The sequence below is a fragment of the Epinephelus fuscoguttatus genome, linkage group LG2 (assembly GCF_011397635.1).
Source record: "Epinephelus fuscoguttatus linkage group LG2, E.fuscoguttatus.final_Chr_v1".
NCBI lineage: Eukaryota > Metazoa > Chordata > Actinopteri > Perciformes > Serranidae > Epinephelus > Epinephelus fuscoguttatus.
This window is the reverse complement of record NC_064753.1, coordinates 21,560,667-21,588,143: the sequence shown is the minus strand read 5'-3', so window position 1 is coordinate 21,588,143 and position 27,477 is coordinate 21,560,667. Positions and strand designations below refer to the sequence as shown.

The window sequence follows — 27,477 nt, the reverse complement described above, 5'->3', positions numbered from 1 at the left end:
ATGCGCGAGCTGTAAAGCCCTGTGAGATTACTGAGATTAATGACTATATAAATTAAAATGATGTGACTTGAATTTGGTGATAGACATGTGAGCCATGTAATTCCTTTCATCGATCAAAAACACTCTTCACTGATCCATTTATAGCAAGAAATGCTTCTGCCACTCACCATATTAAACGAGTGAGGAGACACAATGTAAAAATGCAGATGTAGTTTGTGGTGCTGTCGAACAGTGTTGCATTATACAGAGAGTCTTTTGTTATTTAGCCTCCCCTTGTTGATATAAATAAAATATAAGAGACTTTATTGTCCAATAACGACACTCAGCTTCCTATTAACTATAATGTACCACTAGCTTTATGTACAATACTTCCTACTATTGTTCACAGTGGTGTGAAAAGCAGTGTCTGGTGTGGACTCAGTCTTAGCTTTGTCATTTTCTTATTGTCAACAAATCCCATGAAAAGACCAAAATCTACAAAGTGTTAGTCACTCTCTCAGTAGTTTCTGACACACCATGTCTGTGGCTCTCAGCTCTCAGCTACTGAATATGGAGATTTTAGCAAATGAGACTTCAATAGAAGTAAACAGTGGCTTTGTATTGGGACTATTTTAAATTGCAAATTATAAATTATAAATTATAATCTATAATTATATGTCAGTGAGGAGGTATGAGGGATTGACTCAAACTAACATAGTGTCCATGTTCATCATAATAGAAGAACACATTTCCCAGAGTGAAAGTATGGCTTATTTACTGTATGTTTTCATCAATTTTGGACAACTGTTGAGGTCTGTGGAACAGAGTTAACCTTTATCAGGCTTTGGTCTTTTTATAGAATTGACAGTAACATAAAATATTAGCAGCCTGATCCTTTAAAGGTCCTCTGTGCAAGATTTAGGAGATTTAGTGGCATCTAGTGGTGAGGATTGCAGACGTCAACCTGCTGAAACTTGTTTGAATTTCTTCAGTGTTTATTGTTAATGAGGTTTTTACTGGGAGCCAGATTATTTGCAGAGGTCTCTTCCTCTCCAAAACAAACAGACCCCGGTGATTAAAACCAGTATAAACACTGACAAAAGCAGTTTTACATTAAAAACCTGTATTTCTCTTACCCTGTTTTGCAAGTTGCAGACAGCCCGCTTGGCCAGCAACTGCAAATGTGTACACCTTTTTTCTCTGGTAACTTAAGATCCAGATGTTCAGGCAGTTTTAATCATGAGCTGAATTATCAGCGGAGGTCTCTCTCTCTTCAAAACAAATGGAAAAGATGATTTAAAGAAGTAAAGACACTGAATAAACACTGCTTGTTTAGGAGGGGCTGCTCACTATGGAGGCTGACATGGAAAGGCAAATGGCCCTGTCTAAAGACAGTGTTTGGTTTGTCTATTCTGGGCTACTGTAGAAACATGGCGGTGCATCATGCATCATGATTCTTATTTTCATGTCACTGTTTACTAGAGAAAACATACTTATCATATAAAATTCAATTTCTGCCAACATATCCCCCTAAATCCTACACACTGGACCTTTAAAGCTACACACTGATTGAGGCTGTTGATAATGTTTGTCACTTTAGTTCAAATGTGCAAGTGACATTTTGTTGAAATTTTGTTAGTGTGTACACAGTCAACTTGGACTGTCAAGCAATATGTTATCCAGCATTATAATGCTTTGTTATTTCACAACTTGCAATATAAAAAAAGTCATGTAGCTAATACAGTGGTTCATTCTTGTTAAACCACACAACCTCAGAGTTGTAAAATCTCCGCAGCACTGACGATACAGTGAACTGAGCTGGAATGAATAAATTAGTTAAAATTAGAATTGATCCAAAGCCTAAACTCGCTATTCCCATATGATATTTGTATCTATCTCTCCGTATATGTGTTTGTATGAATGTGTGTTTCTGCAGTCTTTGGGAACCAATTAGAGCTCAGTCTCGGCCTCTTATTGATTTTCCAGCCAATAATAATGAAGCACTGCTGTGAGGAACTATCGAGCAATCTTTTCTCAGCCCAGGCTTGTTTGTTGCTGTTTAGCTGAATTCCTTTACTGAAATTTGTCTCAAAGACGTCATTGTTCCTGAGGTTGGTGTATAAGGTGGAGGAACAGGAAGCTTTCTATCCAACAGAGTGTATTAGGGGTCAGGTCAATTTCTCAGGGTGAAAACAACTCTGTGCCTCATCATCTGTCATAGCACGTACCCTTTAACATGGTAATGAACCCCCGAGCTGTTCCAGGCATGATCAGCAGATCTACAGTATATGTTAGATACAGTGGTACATGCTTAGACACACATTACAGCAGAATACATATATCATCTGTTCTCCAAACCAACAGTAAGTTAAAGGAATAGTTCAGATTTTTTGAAGCAGGTTGTATAAAGCCCCATTTACACCAAACATTTTCAGTATAGTACCTTTGGAGCCAAAATTAACCCTTCAGATATGGTACCTAGACCAAAGGTCGGCTTAGGTTTCCACTTCAAACAGTACTCTTTCATGTGGTTGTTCTGTCTAAACAACAGAATGAGGTTCGATGACATTTTCAGAACAAAATAAAACAGGCTGCAGTGAGTCTCTCTCCATGGGATACTTTTAAATAAAATTTAATCCTCCTCAGTCATATGCAGGGGTTTAGTGTTGCCGGAGCCCACAGGAACAACGCTCCACCATGCTTTTTTTTTCTCAGAGTGAGAAATAGAATATATGCAGTTCAGATCATCTGGTTGTGATTAATATACATTTTTAAACGCTTTAAGATCTACTCATTAATTAAAGTGTATGTCATCCAAGAAAGACAATAAAAACTAAAGTAGTGGTCAAAGTTGTCGTATTGAAATTTAAGGTGTGTTGATGGATTCACACAGTCAACTCGTACACTGAATAACATAACAAGTAAACGTTCCACTTAAAGGTCGCTTGCATTCGGCCCAGTGAATTAAGTTATTTTTTTCTCCAACTCCAGTTGCTGCAAGAGCCAATAAAACATCCTTTCATTGTATAGTTACAGTTCACTAATATATGTAAAACTCTCCATGGTATGAACAGTGGTTACATAAGCTCCTAAAACAGCCACAACTCAGCCCTGAGCAAGAGTGACCATACTCTATTGACCAATCAACAGACTGCAGTGTTCACAGCTCCACCTTTTAGTACCAGATCTGTGTGCTAGGTACCCCAACAGAGGGGGGACCAAAAATGTGGGCCGTGTGGAATGGTTCCATTGGTACCATCCACAACATTGTGTACCGAACTAAACTGTACCGTACCGTACTGCTTGGTGGAAACGGGGCTTAACGCAGTCAACATGCTCCCAGTTTTGAGAGGCAGGCAGGACTGTGCTGCACTGCTACAGACTGGGGCAGCAGCAAAACATGTGTAAGCCACCTAAAAACATCACTACCAGTCTATTTGTACACTATATTTAGAATACTTTCACTATTTTAAGCCTGCCATTAGACACCGATTTCTATCAGTGAACTGAAGCTGTCTACCACTGCCTCTATCAGTTAGTTTGTTTGTGCTATTGTGTGACTTTGGCGTTTAAAAGGGTTAGCTCAGATTCACCAAAGTCACACAATTGTACAATAACTGTTACTGACTTTTTAAGGTGAGCCTTTTAAAGGGGATAAAATATGTTTTGCTGTTGCCCTCTGTCCACAACTGTACATTGTTCAATGACTGAAGTACGTCATACAACCCCACCTCAACACATCTGAAGTGTCCCCTTAAATATTCACACAGAGACTTGGGAAAAACTCACTTCTGTACTTGTCTCTTCCTAATCCCCGTTTTTTTTTTTTTGTTGTTGTTTCTTGTTTTCTTGTTTCTGCAGCTCATCACCTTGCATCAGTATGAAATGCAGCATGAAGTGTGAGAAAGAAGAGGAAAGTATAGAATGGATAATAGGAAGAAGCTGTGATTTGTCTTGTCATTTGTTCTGAGGGGAAGGAAGCCAAAGTGAGACAGGGAGGAGGGAGATGAGACAAAGAGAGAAGCAGGAGAGGAGCAGTGGGAATGTGGGTGGACAGTGCTACTGAGCAATACGATGCTCCTCATACATAAAGAGAGACCGACAAAAGGAAAGGTCTATAGGTGCTGTGAAAGTGGGAGGCAGAGGAGCAGAGGGCAGAGGAAAAGAGAGGGATGAAGGCATCAGGGATCAAGAGAGGTGGGCACGCTGTTAGCGTTGTGTTAGTATCTGGAGATTTATTAGTGACCTATTTCTCTCTCACTAGTTTGTTCTAAAACAGAAAACAGTCATTCTTTTTCATTAATAGAACAAAGAGCCCATTAATTTTATGTTCTTCCTGCATATGTGTGCGCGTAGGTAATAATGGCTGCAGCACTTTGCCACATGTATTGATTCACCAGTGGAACTAGGCCAATGATCTTCAGAGAAAATTGTGAGTGGGTTTGATCACACATGCAGATACACAACAGTCTAAAGTTCCAGTGTGAGCGTCACGATCAAAAGTTGACATTTATTCATCTACTTATGTTTGTTTCTAGAGACTACAGACAATTTTCATAGCTAGAACAAGAAATGACATCTCTTAAAAGGTGTCTGAGCTGTGCTGATGCATCAGTCTCCCTGATGTTGTTTGGAGGTTCATCACCAGAGAGATGATTGATTGATGGTTTGTATGACTCGTGGCATTTCACATAACACCTTCACCTTTTTTGAGAAACAGACATGGAATCACGTCATGGCCCCATTTATATACCTCAAACACACTCACACACACACACACACACACACACACACACACACACACACACACACACACACACCACACACACTGGCAACCCTTTCACACTCTTAGACATGAGGAGGAAATGGGCTCTCGGGGGGGGGGAAGACTTTATGAGTTACGCCTTGTAAAGCGTGCAATGGTAAAATCCTTCCCTCCAGGCTCTTACTGATGTGATGGGCTCTTTTATTGGGGTCAGGAGAGGGCGTAGCACTGAATCTAAGTGTGTGTGTGTGTGTGTGTGTGTGTGTGTATTTGTGTTTGGGAAGTGCTATAGAACTCTTGACCTGACATTAAGCCTTAGTGTCCTGGGTTTCCCAGGTCACCAAGGTTACATATGTATTACATTTGGGTGGCATCTCAGTTTATCTTACACTCTCATCTATGGACACACTTTTTAATTTACACAGACATATACAATTACCTTCATCTGAGAAAGACTTAAAGACAATAACACTCTCAGACACACTCACTCACAGATGCTTTATTGAACGAACTCTCATAAATGGCCTATGGTCATTTAATGATGCAACCAAAGGAAAGCTTGTTAATGTGCTGTAATAGGTGTGTGTGTGTGTGTGTGTGTGTGTGTGTGTAGCAGATAGAGAGAAATAAGGAAAATGTGCATGTAACCAGAAACCTAGTAAGAACCCTTCAAATGTTATTTGGTTTTGTGCTTTTTACACGGCTGTATTTTAGTTCCCAGCAGGCTTCTATGCATTCATTTTCTTTTGTAAAGCACTCATCATTCTAGGTGAGTTTGTTCAGCATATCATGACCTTGTTCTGGTTGCCTTTGTCTCTTTGCTCCAGGGGAATTACATAATTTATAGGAAATAATTTGCACCAGTTTTTTTTTTATCTCTTTTGTGGAAAATTGCTTTATGTTATTGATGTTATCTAGCAGCACAGTAATGTGGTGGAGGTTAATTAATTAATATTCCAATGAACTTGAAAAAAAAAAGTCAAGCTCAAACATTTTCCAGCATTTGATAGACATTAATATTTTTTCATAACTGTTCTTTCTTGTCACTGACTTGTGTTCGTTGTCAATCCCTGTTCACAGCTGATGGGTCTGTTAGTAAATGCATAGTTTAACTCACCGAGGCATCCTCCCTTTGTTCTGTGAGTGCAGTGGGGTTTGGGGTGTTTTGGGATTATTGTGCGATTCGTAATCCCATGGCGGTGTTTAACTGGAAGCGCAGTGCAGAATCACACTTCAGACGATGATTCATCTGCGCTAACAAGCACAAACAGACAAAAGATCTCTCCTCCTCTTCCTGCTTCCCTCTCAGGAGCCACATAAACACACAAGTCTCTCCTTTGCCCTTCGCCTCTGAGTCTGTCAACAACATCCTGACCTTTAAAGAAACTACAAAGTAAAAAACAAAAAAACAAAAGTAGATTTCATTTCTTTAAATAATGTCACAGGTCATATAAGAATAGGGCAGAAAATGACAAGTGGGGAAGGTATGTTGCTTTTATAGATGCTCAAGAGTGAGGGTAAAGTGGAAGCATAGCTGGAATGTATTATTTTATGTTCTTAAAAGTCTTCATCTATACTGAGGATTAATGGATTCGCTTGTTATTTTTTTAATTTATTTTTCTCTATATTTTCTTTTTATGAAGCCACATTATAGATGTTTTGAATTACTGTTTGTCCCTCATGTTCTAGGGGTGACACCAGGAGGGGAGGAATGTATGGTAGGATTTAAGTTTATTTGTCCACTGGAATAATGTACACTATTTGTTTTGTGTACTAGAAAATAAAAATAATAATTAATATGCTTCTCCAGCTCAAGCAACCAAATGTCACTCCTCGTGGTTCATGGTTGCAGTATGAATTGCCAAATTTCGCTACCTTTCATCTGGCCAGACCGAAAGCTGACATTGGTCGTGTCTTGACTCCATCCACAGTTCTTACTAACTGGCTAATGGCTGCTGCCTTTGTTTGGAACAGTCGTACACTATTATGCATTTCCCTCCAATTAGTTGTTTTATATTGACTGGAAAAGCAATTGCATCTACATTTGTGTTCAGTGTGGTGATAGTGCATCCCTGACCACCTTTAGAGGAAGTTTGGCCCATCAGATCACAATCTGTCCTCAATGCATTTATGTACACTACATTCACAGCTGTACTTTCATGGGGTGAAGCACTATTGGACTGCATTCTGGTCACGTAAAACACACATTAATGCAAGGTGTAAAGTGGTGTGAGAGGATCCTGTGTATTCTCAATCTATGATAAATGTCAGGACTTGTAGAGGCACTTGAATACTTGCACACTATTATCCATCCATCCTTTGATTCTCTATACACACTCAAGCTTTTCAGGGTTTAAGGTCTAGAGCAGAGCTATTCAATTACAAATTCAAATGGGCCAGACTTTAAAACCAAGAAAGTATGTGCACCAGACATTTTCAGCAGCCTATTCAAAAGATTTTGTTGCTGCTGTTGTTCTTTAGCTTTTGGAAATGACACATTTTAAACAAATGTAAATGATTGTAGTGAATAAAATAGCAATATTTATCGTTTCACTTTTGAAATTGAAAAATATATTTTTGACCCAGGCATATCATAACATTCAGAAGCAGAATAAATGGTAAATGGACCTTTTTAGTCATCTGACCACTCAAAGCGCTTTCTACACTATGAGTCACATTCACCCATTCACACACACATTCATACACTGAAACCTTTAACACACTCACACACCGATGGAACAGCCATCGGGAGCAATTTATCGACATGCAGACCGAAGGAGCCGGGGATCGAATCGCTGATCTTCCGATTGGTGGATGACCCGCCCTACCTCTGAGCCACAGCCGCCCTAAAACGGCGCTGTCAATGCCGTTAATGCACAGAACCATAACAAGTGGCATTAACAGTAACATATATAGTAACATAACCGTAACGTATAACTCAACAGAGATGAGAGGAAGTGATATGGCTCAATCATTAGCCACTTCCAGGCACTGTATGTAGTTTACATATTTTGTCATACTGGTATATCAGATTTATGTGTACTTGGGCACTTAGAGGTTGCTCCTTGGCAAGACAGAAGCTGAATTCTCATTCACAGGTTGAATCTTTTAAAGGATGTGGTCCATATATTTGTGTCCCGTAAACGTTTGAGGGCCAGACTGAACCTGCAGTGCCCCCCCCCAGGTGAGACAGTCTACTCTCACAGAGACCAAATCTAAAGACGCATCCATTCAGCTCAGTCGACTCACAACTTCAAGAATGTAAGGATGAGAAATTGCATTTCCTCTGACTGTCAGCCTGTGTATTGTATACTGTCAGCTGATTTCCTGTTTGGAGGGCATCCAGCTCTTTTAATCTGTCATGCCTTAAACTATCCTGTCCAAAACAATCTATGCACTTTGTGCTGTCAGCACTCAGAGCTGAAGCCAATTTACTGTGAACTTCTGCTGATTCAGATTTCACAGTCTGGTCATTGTTCATAGCAAGCTCTACAGTAGCTCAGCTTGTGCCATACTTGCTTTTTGCAGTTGAACTTTGAAGATACATGTTTCTTTTCACAGTTCTGACTCTGCCTGTCTGTTAAAATCTATTTCCTTCAAAATTATGTGAGATTCATCTCTTATAAGAATACATTAATAGAATATGACGTGAATTGTTTTCCAAGAAAGTTAAAATGTTTTAGAATAAACTGTTTTATTTTGATGTGTACAAAACAAGATAATATGGGTTGAACAGAGTATGGTCAGTACACTCCCCAGCAAGATCTGGAGGTAAGGAGACTATCTAAAGGATAAAATGTACAGCAGCTGCCCTATCAAAGGATAAAATGATAGTCCCAGGAGCTTAAAGCATCAAGTGCTTAAAATTCAGGAAGTTATCAGGGACTAAAAAAATCCCCATGACAAATTAAATGCAAAAAAAACCCCAAACATTTTCATTGCAACTGAAGAATGGAGGCATATTTGACCAATAAAAGGCAACTGCCTGGGTTGAATCATAATGTTTGTATGTGTCAAGACCAGAGTTGGGTACTTTAATTACTTTTTGCAGTAATGAGTAACCTAACACGTTAGTTTGCTGTTTGAGTAATCAAATACTTGAGTGATTTTCAAACAAGACATCAGTTACTTCCGTTACTTTTAGAACGCTGGTCCTTCAGCTGGCTGTCCTATGGTGGAGTCTGGTGGAGTAGGACTCGCTGACAGACATATTTCAGACTCAGGACTTGCATTATGCCTGGTACACGCTACACGCTGGTATTCACCAATTATCCCCGGTCGTCCTTCACGGCGTGTGTGATGTCATCAGGTTATTCCCGTCCTATTTTTATCACTTTCACTATTATTTGAGTCACTGTGTCTGTTCATGTGCCAGCCGACATGTTGGTGTAGTCACCTAAAAGCGTCAGCAGTTGGCAGGAGCTGCATTTGAAGCGCCATAAGTAAACTGTCAAGCTACTGTATCTTCCACAGGAAGTTCTGACAAATGTTTCAGAATAAAAGCCTATTTAGAAAATGGAGGGATTGTCAGCCGAGGTTATAAGGGGCTTTTAATTTGAAACAAGTGTTGAGTTTGAAATGACGGTGCGATATGTTAACTTTACAAAGACAACGGAGCGGATAAAAAGTAAATATATAAACACACAGAGGGATTAATAAATAACGGACCGTCTATAATGTAGTTTGTTTCAAATGAAGCTGGGAGCCTCTGCAGTTGTGGTGAGTAAAAGCCCCGCTATTTGTTAATGTTATTACTTTACGTCTGACCGTGAGGATGTACCATTGTTTGCTAGCTTGATGCTAATGACAGTAACGTTAACTCAGCGGGTTGACAAAGTGCCTCTGCTGTTTCACACCATCATTTCCCCCTTTCACTCTGTGTGGTAACATCCCTACAGGAAATATTAAAAATGCTGGGGTGTTGTTGTCATACAGTTGTCTACGGCAGCAGACTGTTCTGTGTTTCTACTGGGCAAAGTGATGGCTGTGATGGGAGAATTGGATCTCAATTTTGGAGACAAAATAATGTAGGCTTAGTGCCCTGTGGTCCATTGTCCAGTAGGAAATGTAGAATACTTATAAGTACTTTAAAAGTGCTTGAGTTGCTTTTCTCAGGGAGTAACGCTGGAAGTACTTTTAAAGTAATTGAGTTACTTTACTCAGGGAGTAACGCAGTAAAGTAACTGGTTACTTTTTTAAAAATTAACGCAGTAACGTGCTTTGATTACTTTTAAAGTAACCCTTACCTAACCCTGGTCAAGACAACAATGCAGAGACATCACATTGGAACCGAGATGTGGTCAAGGTCAGAAGGGAGCAGTGTTGGCAAAGTTAAGCTGAAAACACATCTTGCAGCATTTCGGCACATTATATGATGCAAACAAAGAGCCAACCTTAGCACCAGTAGGAAGCATTGTGCTGCAGCGTGTCAACAGAAGATCAAACACAGTTATTACTACTTTTACTAAAAGATCTTGCACTTACCGGTACTTTATGCATTAGCTTAAAATCACGAGTGGACACACACTAACTAAACTTGATTTCTCACTTGAAGAGCCAATCTCAAGACCTGTGGCTCACCAGGCAATATAATTTTTCTCTATAACGGCGGGATTGTGGGTCGATAACTTGGATGTTTGTTGACCTCAACAACTAGTCTCTCCTCATCCATTCTTTGACACACGAGAGAAGGCAGAGGCAACAGAGTTCTGTTTATACATCCATATTGAGGAGGAGTCGAGGCTGCCATGGGAGCGGAGAAGAAAAGCTGCTACTGGAGCCCTCATGTTCAAGCAGGGAGCAAGTGGGGAAAAAATGCATTCAATTTAGGGGCAGCTAGACTGGAAATAGGACAGTGGTGTGAAGTGTCACAGGGCAATGTGCCAATGAGTGCCAGTGCACGTCTTTCTATTGTACATAGAAAATAATACGGGCAGCTGTTTTGACATGCACCAGTCTGTTTTGGCCTTTACTCACCTGTTACATTACTGTAAGTAATACTTAACTCGTTACATTACTTTTGTTACTGAACTCCGTCAAAGGTGCCTTTAACTCCAAATCCTCCATATCCACACATCCCATTTTTAGTATTTATCACATGTAGGAAAAGAAAAGGACACATTGTGGTTCCTACATTGAGGAATTTATGTGTTACTAAGTAATGCATTACTGCCCAGCACTAGACAGGAGATGTGCCAAGTTGTGAGAGAAAGCAAGAAATCTGTCACCAGGGAGAAAGTGTAACTCTTAAAGGTAAACAGACTCAGATACTTTATCACTTCAAAATGTTGCTGTGTAAATATCAAATAAATTTGATGAGCAGGGCAGCTCAGATCAGTCTCTGAGACAGTTGGTGTGGTTCAGACTCAATCCATAAAGCTCTCGTTGCATCTGACGCTCTGCACCATTCATCTGCTTTAACTGAGCCTCTCTCTCAATTGTCAGGGAGCAAAAATCTGGGGTAAATCTCCTGGATAAGCAAGTAGGATGTAGCAGGAAGAAAGATTTAGTGACAAACATGGAGAGAGAAGAAGACAGACGGACTGAATCAGTGCGTAATATAAGCAGTGAGAGATTCAAAGAGTAAGAAAGACAAAGACTAATTTACCCAGATGAGCCAGAGGAGGAGCAAGAGAGCAATAATAAACTCAGAAAAGTGCCTAAAACTTTAAAACATCTTCCACTAAAGGAGAAAGGGTTGTTTATATGTTAAAATGTCCTGGAACTCACTCAGATTCGATGACACAGCGTTTTGCTTCCTCCGATATCAAAGAAAACAACAGCAGCTGTCAGGCGGTAAATTGTGGCTGCTAACAGTTTATGACAGGAGTGGGAGGAAAGGAAGAGCGAGAGGAGGAGAGAAAGCTAAAACAGGATTCCTGCACTTCAGGCTTTTTGATATGAGGCAGCGAGCTGAAGGTAGACAGGAGGGGTGTGGAGAGAAAAAGGAAAGGATTTAGGATAGAGGGTGAAAGAGATAATGAAAGAGTGACAGCCGGTAAAGGAGGGGAAGGGGGGAGGAAGGAGGGAGAGGAAGCACTTAGGGTGAATGAGGTGATGAGAGACCGTGTTCATATTCATGTAAGGAACTAAAAAGCTGCATGTTGTGACTCTTTGGAAGTCTTTTGTCGCAGCTAAGGTCCCAATGAGTTCAGATGCCTTCGAGCAACAATCTCTCAGAATTATCAGATCTGTTCGTCGGTTCGAGCTGTGTAGGGTTTCTTAGAAAATCTTTCAGTGCTCTCAAAGTATATAAGTAAGAAGTGATGCCAACATGGCCCTCAACACAGTGCTTGAGTTATATCTGAGAAACTGTAAAGGTATAACCAAACATTCAAAAAGGATACTTTGCTAGCTACGACTTTTAGCCCTCACTTAGTAATATTACTTTGCTACATGTATGAATGTGCAACTTTCTTGGGAACCTCTGCACCTGTATCTGCAATAGTATTTCGTGAGGAATCAAGGGCCTATCCCAATACCCACACTTCCACTAGAAATGCCCACTTGCACTTGGTTGTGCACGTTCATGTTTAGGCTAGTGGTGTCCCAAAACAGAATTGAGGTAGTGGAAATGGTTTCCAACACTTAAAACCCCCTAGATTCCAAGGAGCCCTGACCCACACTTTCAACGAAGTGGAAGATGAAATTTCCCAGAACACCTTGCAAAGTCAGCAACCCAAGTTTTGGAAAACAGTTTGTTACTGTACGATCAAAATGTAGGCTATACAAACAACAGATGGTTGGACTAGCGTAAACTCACCAGCAATTCGGTTGAACACAGGATCAAAATATTTAAACAAGCCGACTTACCCGAACAAATTGATCAGAACTAGAAGACGTCGTAGGTACCTCCTGTTTTCAGCATTTCTTCTCCGTTGATTCATCAGACAGAGGAGATTAAGCATAGCACACGCCACAACACAAGTGCTGGGGCCAGCATTTTCTTTGCGTCGTTACTACACGACGTATGCTTGCACGTCGGCCACGCTGATTTGCATGAAGTGGTGTCTCATTTCTTAAGGAAAGATCTCTACCCTAATATTTTTCACTTCCCTCATCAAGGGTTATCTCGCAAACGAGGGCACTCAATACCAAGCAGAAGATTTAAGGGGTAGAAATAGGATTGGGCCCAGATTACAAATGTCTTTGCCCTATTTTATTCAATCATACTTTGTTGTTTCACTAGTATCTGACTGTGTGTTTTCTGTGACTTACCCCTCAGGTGAAAGTGATGGTGCGTGTGTGCCCAGTGTCTCAGTCGGATGCTGCAGAGTCCAGTTCCTTCCTCAAAGTGGATCCCAGGAAGAAACAGATCACCATCATGGATCCGTCAGTCAATCAGACACCAAGTGCAGCCTCTCAGAAAAAGGCGGGAGCCAACCAGGTCCCTCCAAAAATGTTCACCTTTGATGCGGCGTTCCCTCCTGATGCATCACAGGTGAGAGAAATGCCTGTGAGTTTAGAAAACAGAGGACTTGGATAGGATTTTTATATAAAACCTGATTGAAACAATTACAGATATACACACATACACACACGTTTGCCACAGTGACTTCATGATGAGTGGCTGAGTAGATCAGCCTCCAAGTTGTATTTCCAAGTATAAAATATCTCACTGGCTAAAACAATCTGTACAAGTGTCAACAGACAGGTGACAAACTGGCTGCAAAGCAAACATTGCTTAGATGTAAATAAAACCTTATCCTACTAAGAGTTAGATGAGAAGATTGATACCACTATGCCAAACACTATACTGCTATAGCCAGCAGCTAGTTAGCTAGTTAGCTTAGCAGATTAAAAATAGGATCAAACAGCTAACCTGGCTCAGTCCAAAGGTAAAGAAATTCTACCAGCACCAGGAGGTCTGCAGCTGGCCATGAAAAAACTATAGAACATAGCACCTTGTGAAATCACATGTGTCTACATTTCTGTCTGTATACAAGTTTAAAGAAGATATGTTTATTTGTTAACCTTATGGTTAAGGCGTATATTCGAACTTGGGATAGAACCAGGCTAGCTGATGAATTCCCCCTTGAGGGGTGAGAACCAGAGGGGCAAATGTGACGATGAAAATAAATGGTATATAGTAAATATACAGGTAAATGTGAAGCCAATTTCTGTGACTTTTCCAAAACTTTCTGGGTGTAATTATTATCTTTAGGTTTGAAAATTTTCATATTCCATGACTTATCCAGGATTTTATAACCATATGAACCCTGCCATTCCTCCCATTCTACATTAGCGCTGAGTGCAGCATTAGTGACATTAATGAGGAACACACCCATCATCAACCATACCTTTTTTTTTTTAAGATTTTCTGTTACTCAAATGTGAACATCCTCAATGGCTATCACAGAGCTGTCCTTTTAACACTGCTCTAATGGATCATGTGTATCTGTACATTCAGATATTTAATGTATATCTCTTCCTAGACCTCTCTTCAATCCTCTCTCTCTCTGCCTGTTGCTAGGCGGAGGTGTGCGCAGGAACGGTTGCCGAGGTGATTCAGTCGGTGGTGAACGGAGCAGATGGCTGTGTCTTCTGCTTTGGACACTCCAAGCTGGGTAACTCTCACACACACATGCACGCAGACTACAAAATCAGAGGAAGTGTGGCTCGTGAGTCATCTTCAGTGTGTGTGTGTTTGTGAGTGTGTGTGTGTGTGTGTGTGTGTGTGTGTGTGTGTGTGAGACCATCAGTGTGTCAGTCTTTCACTTGGCTGTCTCCCTACTGGCTCTCATCTATCAGAGAGAGAAAGAAGAGGATTAGTGTCTGCTGAAGCTGAAAGCATTCTCAGTCTGCTCCGTCTGTGTTTCTGTCTTCTTTTCTCTCGCTCTAATCCTTCTGAAGCTGGTTTTTAGAGAAGCTGTCTTAAAAAGGGTCAGGACCCCTTACTGCACACTGCAACATGTCTGAACCCACACACATGCACTGGCACAAACAAAGACCCACCACACACACAGAGATATTCTCCAACCCCGGGTCAGCTCGTGTTGTGTTTATCCCTGTACATGCAAGCAGCATTACTCCTCTTGGCTTGTTGTCTTCATACAGCCGGTTGGAGTTTCTAAGTCCCCTTGAACTGCTGGCAGAGGACAAAGGCAGATAATTCAAGCACTGCAGTTCAGCAGGGAAATACCTCTGTGTTAAAGGTTCTGTATGCCACAGATTAGCATTAATATAGCATCAAACCACTAACTGTATGCACATATATAGAGGAGTAATGGCATTCTAAGCAGAGACTGAAGTCACGCTCCCTCTTTGTGTGATATAGCCTGAGCTTCTCTGTGGTTTGTTGTAGTAATCCGATCAGGGCACTTGAGTGTTAGTGCATGTGTTCATACCACTGGCTAGCTCATTGCAGCTGCTTTGCACTGCACTCATACAGAGGTTAGTGCTGATATCGGGACAGCGTCATTGCAGAAGCGTAGTGCACTCCGTCTGGTTCCCCCCATTTAACACAATTAATCTGTCAACACTGTTGCTGTTCTTTAGCGCGGTTAGCTGCTAGCCACCAGCTCAGCCATCTTAATTTTGAGAACTGTGTCAAGACAACTCACACGCAGTTTTACCTCCAAATAAAGTGTATTTATATTCAAAACCACTTAATTTGAAGGCAAAACTGAAAGTGAAAGCGGTGTCACTTGAAACTGCAATACCAAATGCAGCCACTATGCCAAAACCGATCAGAGCCGAGCGCTGTTCCTGGAGGTGTGATACACTCTCTGCTCTAATAAAAAGGCATAATCCACCTGTAATGTCGCCAACAAGCCCTCATTGGACAGGACAGACACCCAACTGCACACGACTATAGCATTTTAAGTCAAAGTATTTTCTAGGAATAAGAAAGATGGCCACATATGAAAATAAGACCTAAGTTGTAGTATAGGTATTCTTCTTTAAATTAGGCTTTATGTAAGAGTGGACAAAGACCTGAACTCGGTCACTTCTCCATTAAAAAGGCCCATGCAGGACATATCAAACAAACAGATGCACATATCTAATTACCACAAATTTCCCAAGACAATGAACCAACATGGCGTATACGTCAGACAGTCTGTTTAGATCAATGTGTTTGCATCCCACCATTTTCATTCAGTTTACAAATATTGACACGTGAAAATGTGTCATGATGATGACTCATAGTGCATAATGTGATTGTGGCTGAAACCAATATGTTTAACACGCCCACGAAAACAGACCTCCTATTGTCAGAGTGTGATTGTGTTGAATGAGAAGCATGACTGCGAGTGGTCTAATGAAAATACATAAATAATGTATGTTTTTCATGGTGTGTTGTGTTTTGTGTATTGTATGTACCTTTGCTGCTCTTGGGAGGAGCCAGAGACAGATGTCGACTGAGTTGGACAATAAAATCAATATATTCTAATCTGATATGATCCATCAAAGAGAGTTTGCTCTCTCAATCAGTTTTATGGTATATTAATGCTGTGGAGCGGCTCTGACATCACTGGATTTCGGTTTTAATGGCTGCTGCTCTAGCGGCAGATGAGATAATTCTTTGTGATATCGCTCACCTAAGGCCATGGATCTTAATGAGGCTGCATTATAACAGTATTACCTCTTTCCAAATTAAAATGGGAAAGTAACACAATGAGCATTTATCTTCCGCCCTGTGGCCTTTGGCTGTAGACATGTATGAGGACTCAGGCACACACGGGTCCTGTCATGTAAACACACATGCGCGCGCGCGCACACACACACACACACACACACACACACACACACGCACGCACACTCTCACAAAGAGTAACAAGGTTTCATTGAAAGGGAAAAATATTCTGATAATGACATAAATGGATAAACTTCAGGAGTGTAACTGAATCCTCTGGCTGAGAGTCCTGTCTGATGGATTATGTTATCAGTTATTGGATTATTGGCTTTGGATGGCTCATTTTTTAGTAGTGACGAGTGTGCGTGTGTTTGTGTGTGTGTGTGTAAGCTCATGTGTGCATGTCTTTGTACTGACGATACAGTGCCTCCTTCTTCTCTCACACTTTCTCACCCTGTTAACTTTATCTCTGACAGCATCAGCAGCTCTGCTTGATGAAACCAATTACCAGGAATATACATCAACTACACAGACATGGACACACACACACACACATGCACATATACACACTTCTTTATCTCCTGTGGCATAGAGTCACTATAGTTGCAGTCAGTGGAGTAGTCAGCTAGCTGACCATGAGCTGACAGCCTGTGGTTGTCACAACAGAAGGAAACATACTCGTGTTGATGTGTAACTTAAGACTCTCTCGTATATACACAGACCTGAAATGTAAAAAAGAGAAAGGAGGGTTGTTCAAGTGCGCTGTGGTTGTGGTAGATGTAACACACAGAGCCATCACAGAGCCATTATGACTGATGAAGTCTGATTTGTTAACTAAAAAGAAATGAACTTGCAAATCACTTAAATCAAAGTAAATGTGTTGCTTTAAATAAGTTGTTTTCATACTGTTTGCAGAGTTTACCGGGTTCTTCAGCATTTCTTTAACAGTATTTTGAGGGTTTATCTGGAATAGTCTGAACATTGTGCTTCAGGCAACCTTAAAAGGTTTAATTTCAACCCCATATAAACACCACTATGATAATATGAACCATTTTTGACACTAAATACAATCTTTTTTGTTGAGCGTCTTCACAATTTCTCCTCTACTTTTTGAACATGTTTTTGACAAATCATGAAATGCATCTTTGTTTTGACAGTAAGTCTAGATGCTTCAGGAAACATTGAGGGAGAACAATGTAAAATTACAGTGTAGCTGACAACCGCCCCTCCATGCTATCTCTGAACAAATCTGAACACATTTCTCTACCCCGCATCACACGAGTCAGGCTTTTGATGTCCTCTGTTTCTGTGTAAATGTTCGCGGCGGTGTGATTGTTAGGTGTGACATATGGCTTTGTTTAGGTGTGTGTTTGATCTCAAACTCCTGACAGCGAGAGCAGGTGTGTGTGTGTGTATGTTTGGGGCGGGGGGAATCATCATTTTGTGGCTCAGAGGGACAGATCTGGAGGCTTAGTGTGCACATGCATGTTCAGACACTGAAACACACACACATACACACCTATTAACACAAAGCACTTTTTCCTCCTGGGAGCCTTTTTTGATGATGTTCTTTTTGATATATCCATCTTCTTCTCTTCACCCTTCACCTATTTTGTCTTCCTGTCTGTCTCTTCCAGGTAAATCCTACACCATGATTGGCCGTGATGACTCCCTGCAGACTCTGGGTATAATCCCATGTGCCATCTCCTGGCTGTTTAAGCTCATCAATGAGAGGAAGGAGAAGACAGGAGCACGGTTCTCTGTTCGTGTCTCTGCAGTCGAGGTCAGTGTTAATGGATAGATCTAAACAGGAGTCATTACTACTAACCTGCAGTCTTGAATATGAGTTTCAGGTGAGGTATTACTGAGGGCACAATGTAACACTTCACATGGCAATGAGCTAAAATCACAACAATTTGGTGTGATTTATGTGACACTGATCAAAATCACGGGGCGGCACGGTGGTGTGGTGGTTAGCACTCTCGCCTCACAGCAAGAGGGTTGCCGGTTCGATTCCGGGCGTGGGAGCCCTTCTGTGTGGAGTTTGCATGTTTGCATGTTCTCCCCGTGTCAGCGTGGGTTCTCTCTGGCCACTCCGGCTTCCTCCCACAGTCCAAAGACATGCAGATTGGGGACTAGGTTAATTGATAACTCTACACAAAAGTGTGAATGTGAGCGTGAATGGTTGTTTGTCTCTATGTGTCAGCCCTGCGATAGTCTGGCGACCTGTCCAGGGTGTACCCTGCCTCTCGCCCGATGTAGCTGGGATAGGCTCCAGCCCCCCCGCGACCCTCAAGAGGATGAAGCGGGTTAGAAGATGAATGAATGAATGAATGATCAAAATCACGGATATAGCAATCCCATTACATCCAGAAATCTTGTCTTATAGGAAACATAACAGATCAGAGTTACAGAGAAGCCATTAATATAGCTCTTACTGTTTCCAGAAAGTCTATTGCATTAACTTAGAAGTCAGATTCCTTCCTTTCTATATCAAAATGGATATCAGAAATTACTAATTATATGGACTTAGAGAAAATCATGTATATCCTCAAAAACAGGTATGTAGTATTATCATTTTCTTGAAGTTTTTTTTTTTTAGGCATTTTGCCTTTACTTAATAATACATGCTGAAATTAGACAAGAAAAGTGAGACAGAGAGAGGAGGTTTGACATGCTGAAAAGGGCCTGGGCTGGAATTTAACCCGGGCTACTGCAGTAAGGACTGAGCCTTTTGGTACCTGCTCTACCAGATGAGCTACTGGGTCATCCCACAGATATATATCATTAAGAATCTTGCAGCCTTTTATTGAATACATGGTAATATTACCTCCATCAACTGTAGACCCGCTGAACTGAACTGGTTTCAGTCATAGACTGTATAAAATAGTAGACATAGCTACTGTGACATCACCCATTGGTTTGTGAACTCTCATTTCGAAGCCTCGAGTTTGGCATTTCAGCAGTCATCATCTTGGTTATTCAGAGCCAGAAGTTACTGTATTTTTACGAAAGGGTGAAACTGTGTAGGAGAGAGGGGTGGATCTGACTGTAGCAACTCCTCGTAGACAGCCTGTCACTCAAAGCAGCCCCTACCTCAACTATGCATTACTGTAAGACTTAAAATATAAGCGGGTGAGTTATAAAAAAAAAAATCATCCCCCGTACAGTTGTCATGAATATTGAAATTAGCTAAAGAGATCAAAAACATTTATTGTTCAGGGCTGTTAACATGTTTATTTCTGTTGTAAAGTTGGGCATTTAAACACGGGTCTTTGGGGAATTACTCAGTTTTGGAGTCAGCCTCATGTGGCCATTCGAGGAACTGCAGTTTTTGGCACTTCTTCCCTGCATCATTTTTCAACATTGGAGGTTTCTGCCTGGTTCCAGTGTAGGCCAGTGATAATTTTCAGGTACAGTAGGTGAGGTATCAAGTTTCTCATGATATAAGATTTTTGTTTTTTGTGTAATTGTCCTTATTATTTACATAAATATTATCATTCTTATTATTATTGTCTCCTGTTTTCCTATTTTTCGTTCCACATGTATTGTATTATTGAGTGTTAAGCCGGAATAGGTTGTACTGTTTTTGCATATTTAAAAACATTACAAAACACAACCATAACAGGTGCCATTACTGATACAGGCATTTGGGAAAGGGGGTCACTCACAGTCTCTTTCAGTAGTAGTGGCCTTAACTGTAGGGCTAGCAGTGTCATATTTGACATCAGTCGTCTACGACTGCAATATTTTTAACCATCGACTTGCCATCACAGGAAATGACTTCCCTCTGATAAGGTTTTAATAAAGGCTGGACTCTTCCTTTAAGATTGGTCTGACCAGAGTTAGTCACAGAACAATTTAGGGAAAGATTTTGTCAGAAAATAAAAAACAATGTTGTCACTACTAGTTGTGTGTGTGTATGTGTGTGTGTGTGTGTGTGTGTGTGTGTGTGATTGTAGGTTTGGGGAAAAGAGGAGAACCTAAAGGACCTGCTGTCTGAAGTAGCTACGGGTAGCTTACAGGATGGACAGTCACCTGGAGTCTACCTGTGTGAGGACCCCATCTGTGGCATGCAGGTACACACAAACACACACCAATACATGCACACATTTCAACATAGCCGACAGTGGCATTTGTTTATATAATGTGGCTGCTGCAGACTAAATCCTGCGAAAGCGTGTATGAACAGCCTCAGGCCTTATATCAATATGCTTTACCTTTGTTTTCTTAGCCTCAGGCAGTTCTCTGTTGTCTTTGCTACTGGGGGATATCCACACTTGCAGATGCACACACTCACCTTGGAGCAGCAGATACAATATGAGAGCTTTAGTTTGCTATTAGAGTACCCCTTCTCCCAAAGTAAATCAGGCGGATTTTAACACCAGGTTTACTGCATCTGACTGGCTAAGTCAGAACAGAACAGTGCCAAGTGAAAATGAATTAATGGAACAAACTAAAAATGGGGAAAAAATATATATATTTGTCTGTTTATATTCAAGCTTTTCCTTTAATTGAGTTTGGTTAAAGATCCAGTGTGTAGGATTTAGGGAGATTTATTGATAGAAACTGAATATAATAGGTATGTTTTCTTTAGCGTTTAATGACCTGAAAATAAGAATTGGTGTGTTTTTGTTACCTTAGGATGAATTGTTCATATTTATAAAGGGAGCGGGTCCTCATTCTACAGTAGCCCAGAATGGACAAACCAAACACTAGAATGGATAGGGCCATTTGCGTTTCACATCCCCCACCATAGTTAGAAGCCCCTCCAAGATGAGCAGTGTTGGAAAAACACAGACTTTTTAACACAAAATTGCTTTATTCAATGATTTTACTGGTCTTTATTACCAGGTCTGTTTGTTTTGGAGAGGAAGAGACCTCTGTGGATAATTTGGCTCCTAGTAAACAACTTCCTGAGCAATGAACACTGAAGGAATTCCAACCGGGAGAAGTTTCAGCGACTTGCAATCTGCATTCCTCACCACTAGATGCCACTAAATCCCCCTAAGTCTTACACACTGGACCTTTAAAAGAACTTTTTTATAATTTACTGTTTGCTAAACGTAATGAGCATGATTCAGACAATAAAAGGCTACTTACATGATAATAAATCTGAGCAACATTATAATTATTGTTGTCATCATTGTTAATTATAAGGTCATAACTACATACCAGTCTGAATAGTGGGGGTGTGATGATACATCGATCTGGATTGATCTGTTGATTTAGTGGTTGACTATCCAATATGCAAAGTGAAAACATTTTGAAGTTCCCATAGTTCATATGTGTCACCATTTCCATCTATGCACCTCCTTCCTAAACAATCAAACAGTGCTAGCAGCCAAGCACCAGGCTATTAACGATAAGCAGCCAATAAAAGACAATGAGGATATTTGCTGATATAGTCTCATATTGATTTCAGGCTCCTGAATTGAATTGAATCCAAATGTATCATGTCAGTCTTCTTGATATTAGCAAGTGTTGTATTATGTCCAACGGATTGCTATGATGTTGTGATGAAACTTGTGATTCACACCCCTACTGAATAGTGTGTAGAAAAATGCCAAAAACAACTGAGTGACACAGGATGAAGTAGTGTGTGTGTATGTGTGTGTGGCTGCAGTTTAATGTTTATAGGATTAGAGGGTCTGATACAAGAACATCTGTGTAATCCTTAACTAATCTGACATAATCTCATCAGTAATGATATCCTGCAGTATACCACAGACACACACACACACACACGCACACACACACACACACACACACACACACAGACACACACACCCTCTCTCTTACTCACCTCTCCTTCCCTCTATCTCTGTCTCCCATACCTGCAGGCAAATTAGAAAATGCTTTATTTGAATATGCCAGTCACTCCCGTACACGCAGAATCCTCGCAGCATTATCAGTGTTAGCACACTTCTTGTTTGGTAAACGGAGCCCTCAGCTAAGATTAAATGGTATCGTCTCTCTTATCTGGCTCTCGGTCCTTCTTTATATTCACAGAATTTTTTTTCTCCTCCCAACACATTTTCCAGCTCCAGAACCAGTCTGAACTACGTGCTCCGACCCCAGAGAAGGCAGCCTGGTTTCTGGATGCAGCCATAGCAGCTCGCCACAGTAGCCAACGCCCCAACACCACCGAAGAAGAACACAGGAACTCACACATGCTGTTTACATTACACATATACCAGTATCGCATGGAAAAGACAGGCAAAGGAGGAGTAAGTGCTGTTTACTCTCACAGTCTGTCATCACTGCTATTATTCATGCTACTTATTATAATCAATACTTATCAACAACAAATTACTGTTGCAGCTGGTTCTACTGCTGCAGATATTAGCACTACTGTTATCATATCAGACAATACCTCCTGTGGGTCTTACATCTGAGGATTATAGTAGAATAAAAGCAGCTACAAACATGCTTTTTACTTTTGCAAGACAAAGCAAGGAGTGCGTTCAAACAGTATTTATATATCAGTGTCTTTACCTATAGTCACTATGGATAAATAGGAAGTTCAAGCATCGTCCTGACAGAGTTGTGCACAAACCTGTCACGGTGTGTATGATCCTGATATAGATTTTTTGTTTAAATTAATTCACAGTCGTGTCACACATGCACTCATGTCTTCGTCAATAACTGAGTGAGGATGTAGAGGTAGTGTGAGTTTCTTTGTGTGTTTGACAAAACAAGACTGATGTCTGACCAAAATATCACTGATAACAAAGTCAAGACTCATTCAGGTGCATGGACAAGTGAGAGAATAAAGCAGAAATGGCTGTGAATGTGTATACACTATTTAATGTAGGCAGTGATGATGTTTGTGAATAACAAATGACTAATGTGGGAACACACATCATTTCGCAGCATATCTTCACCCTTGTTTGGCTCACATAATTAAGATTTTTCACTGTTTTAACCTTTAAAAAACTAGATTTACCATTACATTGCTACAGAATTTAGAAAAACCACTCAATCTTTGGTCATGTTATAATGGTACACAGTGTTAATTGGTAATGGTAATGATTCTTTTATTAAATTGTTAAATGATCTATGTATATACTGAGGGGCACATTCAAGACTTTCATACTCCTATCTGGTCTATACTGTAGGCCGTCTTGTATCCTTCCTCTTACCATCCTCTTCCCTGCTCCATTTTTGACACATTTTCCTCACTCTGCTAGTGTCAGGCGGTCGCAGTCGCCTCCACCTGCTGGACCTCGGCAGCTGTGATGTCAAAGTACTTGGAGGAGGAGGAGGAGGAGGAGGAGGTGGGAAAAGCAGGGAGAACTCTTCGCACAGCTCGGCCCCTCTGTGCCTTTCTCTATCAGCCCTCGGCAATGTGATCCTGGCCCTGGTCAATGGAAGCAAGCACATCCCATACAAGTAAGGTGGTGTGTGTGAGTGTATGTATGTGTGAGGAGGGTAGAGGAGAAAAGAAATGAGCTCATATAATTTAAATAAAGTACAGAGAAGAAACTGAGACAGAAAACAAAGACACAAGGGGTTCAGTCAACAACTTAGAGAAAGAAATATGGAAAGGATTGAAGGGCAAAAACAGGAGGAAAGCAGGATGTGTTGGAGCTCGAGAGAAAAGCAGGCAAGATATCTCTTAAGTTGCTTCAGGTTTTGCAGACTACATGTTATGAACAACAACAGCTGCTGTTACATATTCATCATATTCATTTAGCTGGTTAACTGACTGGCAATGAGAGCAAAGGAGCGAGAGGAGAGATGGGGAGATAACACAGGCAGCGACTGTAGCCACATGAAAGAAAATAAAAATACACATAACAGGGAAAAAATCCCCATTGCTGTGGCAATGTTTAGTATGCCCGGGCAGTATACAGTACAGGCCAAAAGTTTGGACACACCTTCTCATTCAATGCGTTTTCTTTATTTTCATGACTATTTACATTGTAGATTCTCACTGAAGGCATCAAAACTATGAATGAACACATGTGGAGTTATGTACTTAACAAAAAAGGTGAAATAACTGAAAACATGTTTTATATTCTAGTTTCTTCAAAATAGCCACCCTTTGCTCTGATTACTGCTTTGCACACTCTTGGCATTCTCTCCATGAGCTTCAAGAGGTAGTCACCTGAAATGGTTTTCCAACAGTCTTGAAGGAGTTCCCAGAGGTGTTTAGCACTTGTTGGCCCCTTTGCCTTCACTCTGCAGTCCAGCTCACCCCAAACCATCTCTCAACTGGGTTCAGGTCCGGTGACTGTGGAGGCCAGGTCATCTGCCGCAGCACTCCATCACTCTCCTTCTTGGTCAAATAGCCCTTACACAGCCTGGAGGTGTGTTTGGGGTCATTGTCCTGTTGAAAAATAAATGATCGTCCAACTAAACGCAAACCGGATGGGATGGCTTGTCGCTGCAGGATGCTGTGGTAGCCATGCTGGTTCAGTGTGCCTTCAATTTTGAATAAATCCTCAACAGTGTCACCAGCAAAACACCCCACACCATCACACCTCCTCCTCCATGCTTCACAGTGGGAACCAGGCATGTGGAATCCATCTGTTCACCTTTTCTGCGTCTCACAAAGACACGGCGGTTGGAACCAAAGATCTCAAATTTGGACTCATCAGACCAAAGCACAGATTTCCACTGGTCTAATGTCCATTCCTTGTGTTTCTTGGCCCAAACAAATCTCTTCTGCTTGTTGCCTCTCCTTAGCAGTGGTTTCCTAGCAGCTATTTGACCATGAAGGCCTGATTCGTGCAGTCTCCTCTTAACAGTTGTTCTAGAGATGGGTCTGCTGCTAGAACTCTGTGTGGCATTCATCTGGTCTCTGATCTGAGCTGCTGTTAACTTGCGATTTCTGAGGCTGGTGACTCGGATGAACTTATCCTCAGAAGCAGAGGTGACTCTTGGTCTTCCTTTCCTGGGTCGGTCCTCATGTGTGCCAGTTTCGTTGTAGCACTTGATGGTTTTTGCGACTCCACTTGGGGACACATTTAAAGTTTTTGCAATTTTCCGGACTGACTGACCTTCATTTCTTAAAGTAATGATGGCCACTCGTTTTTCTTTAGTTAGCTGATTGGTTCTTGCCATAATATGAATTTTAACAGTTGTCCAATAGGGCTGTCGGCTGTGTATTAACCTGACTTCTGCACAACACAACTGATGGCCCAACCCCATTGATAAAGCAAGAAATTCCACTAATTAACCCTGATAAGGCACACCTGTGAAGTGGAAACCATTTCAGGTGACTACCTCTTGAAGCTCATGGAGAGAATGCCAAGAGTGTGCAAAGCAGTAATCAGAGCAAAGGGTGGCTATTTTGAAGAAACTAGAATATAAAACATGTTTTCAGTTATTTCACCATTTTTGTTAAGTACATAACTCCACATGTGTTCATTCATAGTTTTGATGCCTTCAGTGAGAATCTACAATGTAAATAGTCATGAAAATAAAGAAAATGCATTGAATGAGAAGGTGTGTCCAAACTTTTGGCCTGTACTGTACATTATGTGAGGTAGATGGATCAAACTGTAATGTCCTCATTTTACCTTTCCCTCCATTTGAGTCCTCTTTTCTGCCCTCCTTCCCTCTTGCTCTTCCACTTCTCCTTAAGGGCTTTGTAGCTCTATGCCTCTTGCTGGGTTAATTTAATCACCAGCTTTTGCATTTACATTGCAAAACAACCTGCTACCTAACGCTAGAGCTGCAAGCAAAGCTGTGCTGCTGAGTCTGGTTTGGCACTGGTGACTCAGACTGTTGGCGGAGTGTGAGAGGATTTGGACTGGCTTAGCAACGTATGCCGTGTTACTGCCATGTCTCTAGAACCATGATCAACATAACCAACACCAAAATGGCTGCTCTGTACTTGCACAATGTAGTGTGATGTAAATCCATTTGACGAACTTCATGTCTGTTTACTTCCTGTCAGCTCTACAATAACGTTTCCTTAGTGAACACAGTGCTTTTTGTCCTAATGTTACTTCACGCTTCACAGGTAGCTTGCATGTACTGTAAACAGTATTTACCATTTGTTTTTGTTTTTTTATATAGTGTTTCATGATCATTTTCATTATCACCTCTTCAGTAGCCATTAGCGGTGCTCCCTACTGTTGGTCACTCAGTGTAGCACCAACATTCACCTTATTTTCAGAGCTTAGCTAACATTAGGTCGCTATGGTTCTCTTTTACACTCAGTGCTTCAAAGAGTTGCCAAAGATATTAAAGTGACTGACATACACTGTCTTGCAAAAGCAAAGAGTAAAGCTGAGTAAAGCTGAGTAAAGCAGATCGCTCTCTTCATGAATTTGGCAGTGCTTTTCTTCATTTTATTAGCTAGCTAGCCTAGGTGACCGGCTAACCTCACTATTAAAATGATCAAAAACACTATAAATGAACGGTAAATACTTTTAACAATATAAATGAAAAGTGAACTAACTAACTTAGGGATGAAAAAGCATATTTTAGTCTCTAAGGATGTAGACCAAGATAACGTTACTGTGGAGTTGACAGGGAGTAAACAGACATGAAGTTTGTAAATGAGCCCGGTCTCACTCCGAAGTACTTGAAATCCCAGCACTTGGGCAGTGACTTGTGGCGTCAGAAACCAATGAAAAAAGGCGTCCTTTAACATCAGCATGATACACGGCTGGTTGCGGTTATACTTTAATGACACCCGGCGGCATCAGGGGGAAACACAGCGGGATAAAGTTAAGGCACCGAAAGTCCGACGGGGGTGTGCAGGAACCTGACCACTCGCTTTTGTTGCCTAAACCTAACCAGGTGTTTTTATGGGCACCAGAATGTCCCAGAACGTCAACAACCAACACAGCCAGGGTACATTGCATGTCGTATGTGGACGTGGAAAATCAGTTACGTGTCACACTGTGTTGTGCAAGTAGAGAAAGAAGCACGAGCTAACGTGGATATCAGTGGAGACAGGTGGAGTTTGTCATTGCAGTCAGCAGGATATACAAGAAAAGTTAGTTGTTGGTAGTTAACTGTTGATTAAAATATCTGGTGATGGTGTTGATGAACCAAAGTGATGAACCAACCAAATGACCAACTGACTAAGTGATGCGTATACATTCTTTTCTGTGATGTGACGATATTGGAAGCAATCACAAAACCAAAATATGCAAGAATTCAAGAATTCTGCTACATTAACATCATCATGTGA

General features: G+C 41.0%; 1 protein-coding gene across 1 annotated transcript in view; it reads left to right on the top strand.

Annotated features, from left to right (window-relative positions):
* The window catches only part of kif26ba (kinesin family member 26Ba), a 212,748-nt gene that overhangs the window by 74,090 nt on the left and 111,181 nt on the right, over positions 1-27,477 (top strand). Inside the window, 4 exon segments of the mRNA XM_049596076.1 lie at positions 12,969-13,184; positions 14,217-14,310; positions 17,957-18,102; positions 20,282-20,398. Of these exon segments, the coding sequence (XP_049452033.1) occupies positions 12,969-13,184; positions 14,217-14,310; positions 17,957-18,102; positions 20,282-20,398 (573 nt within the window).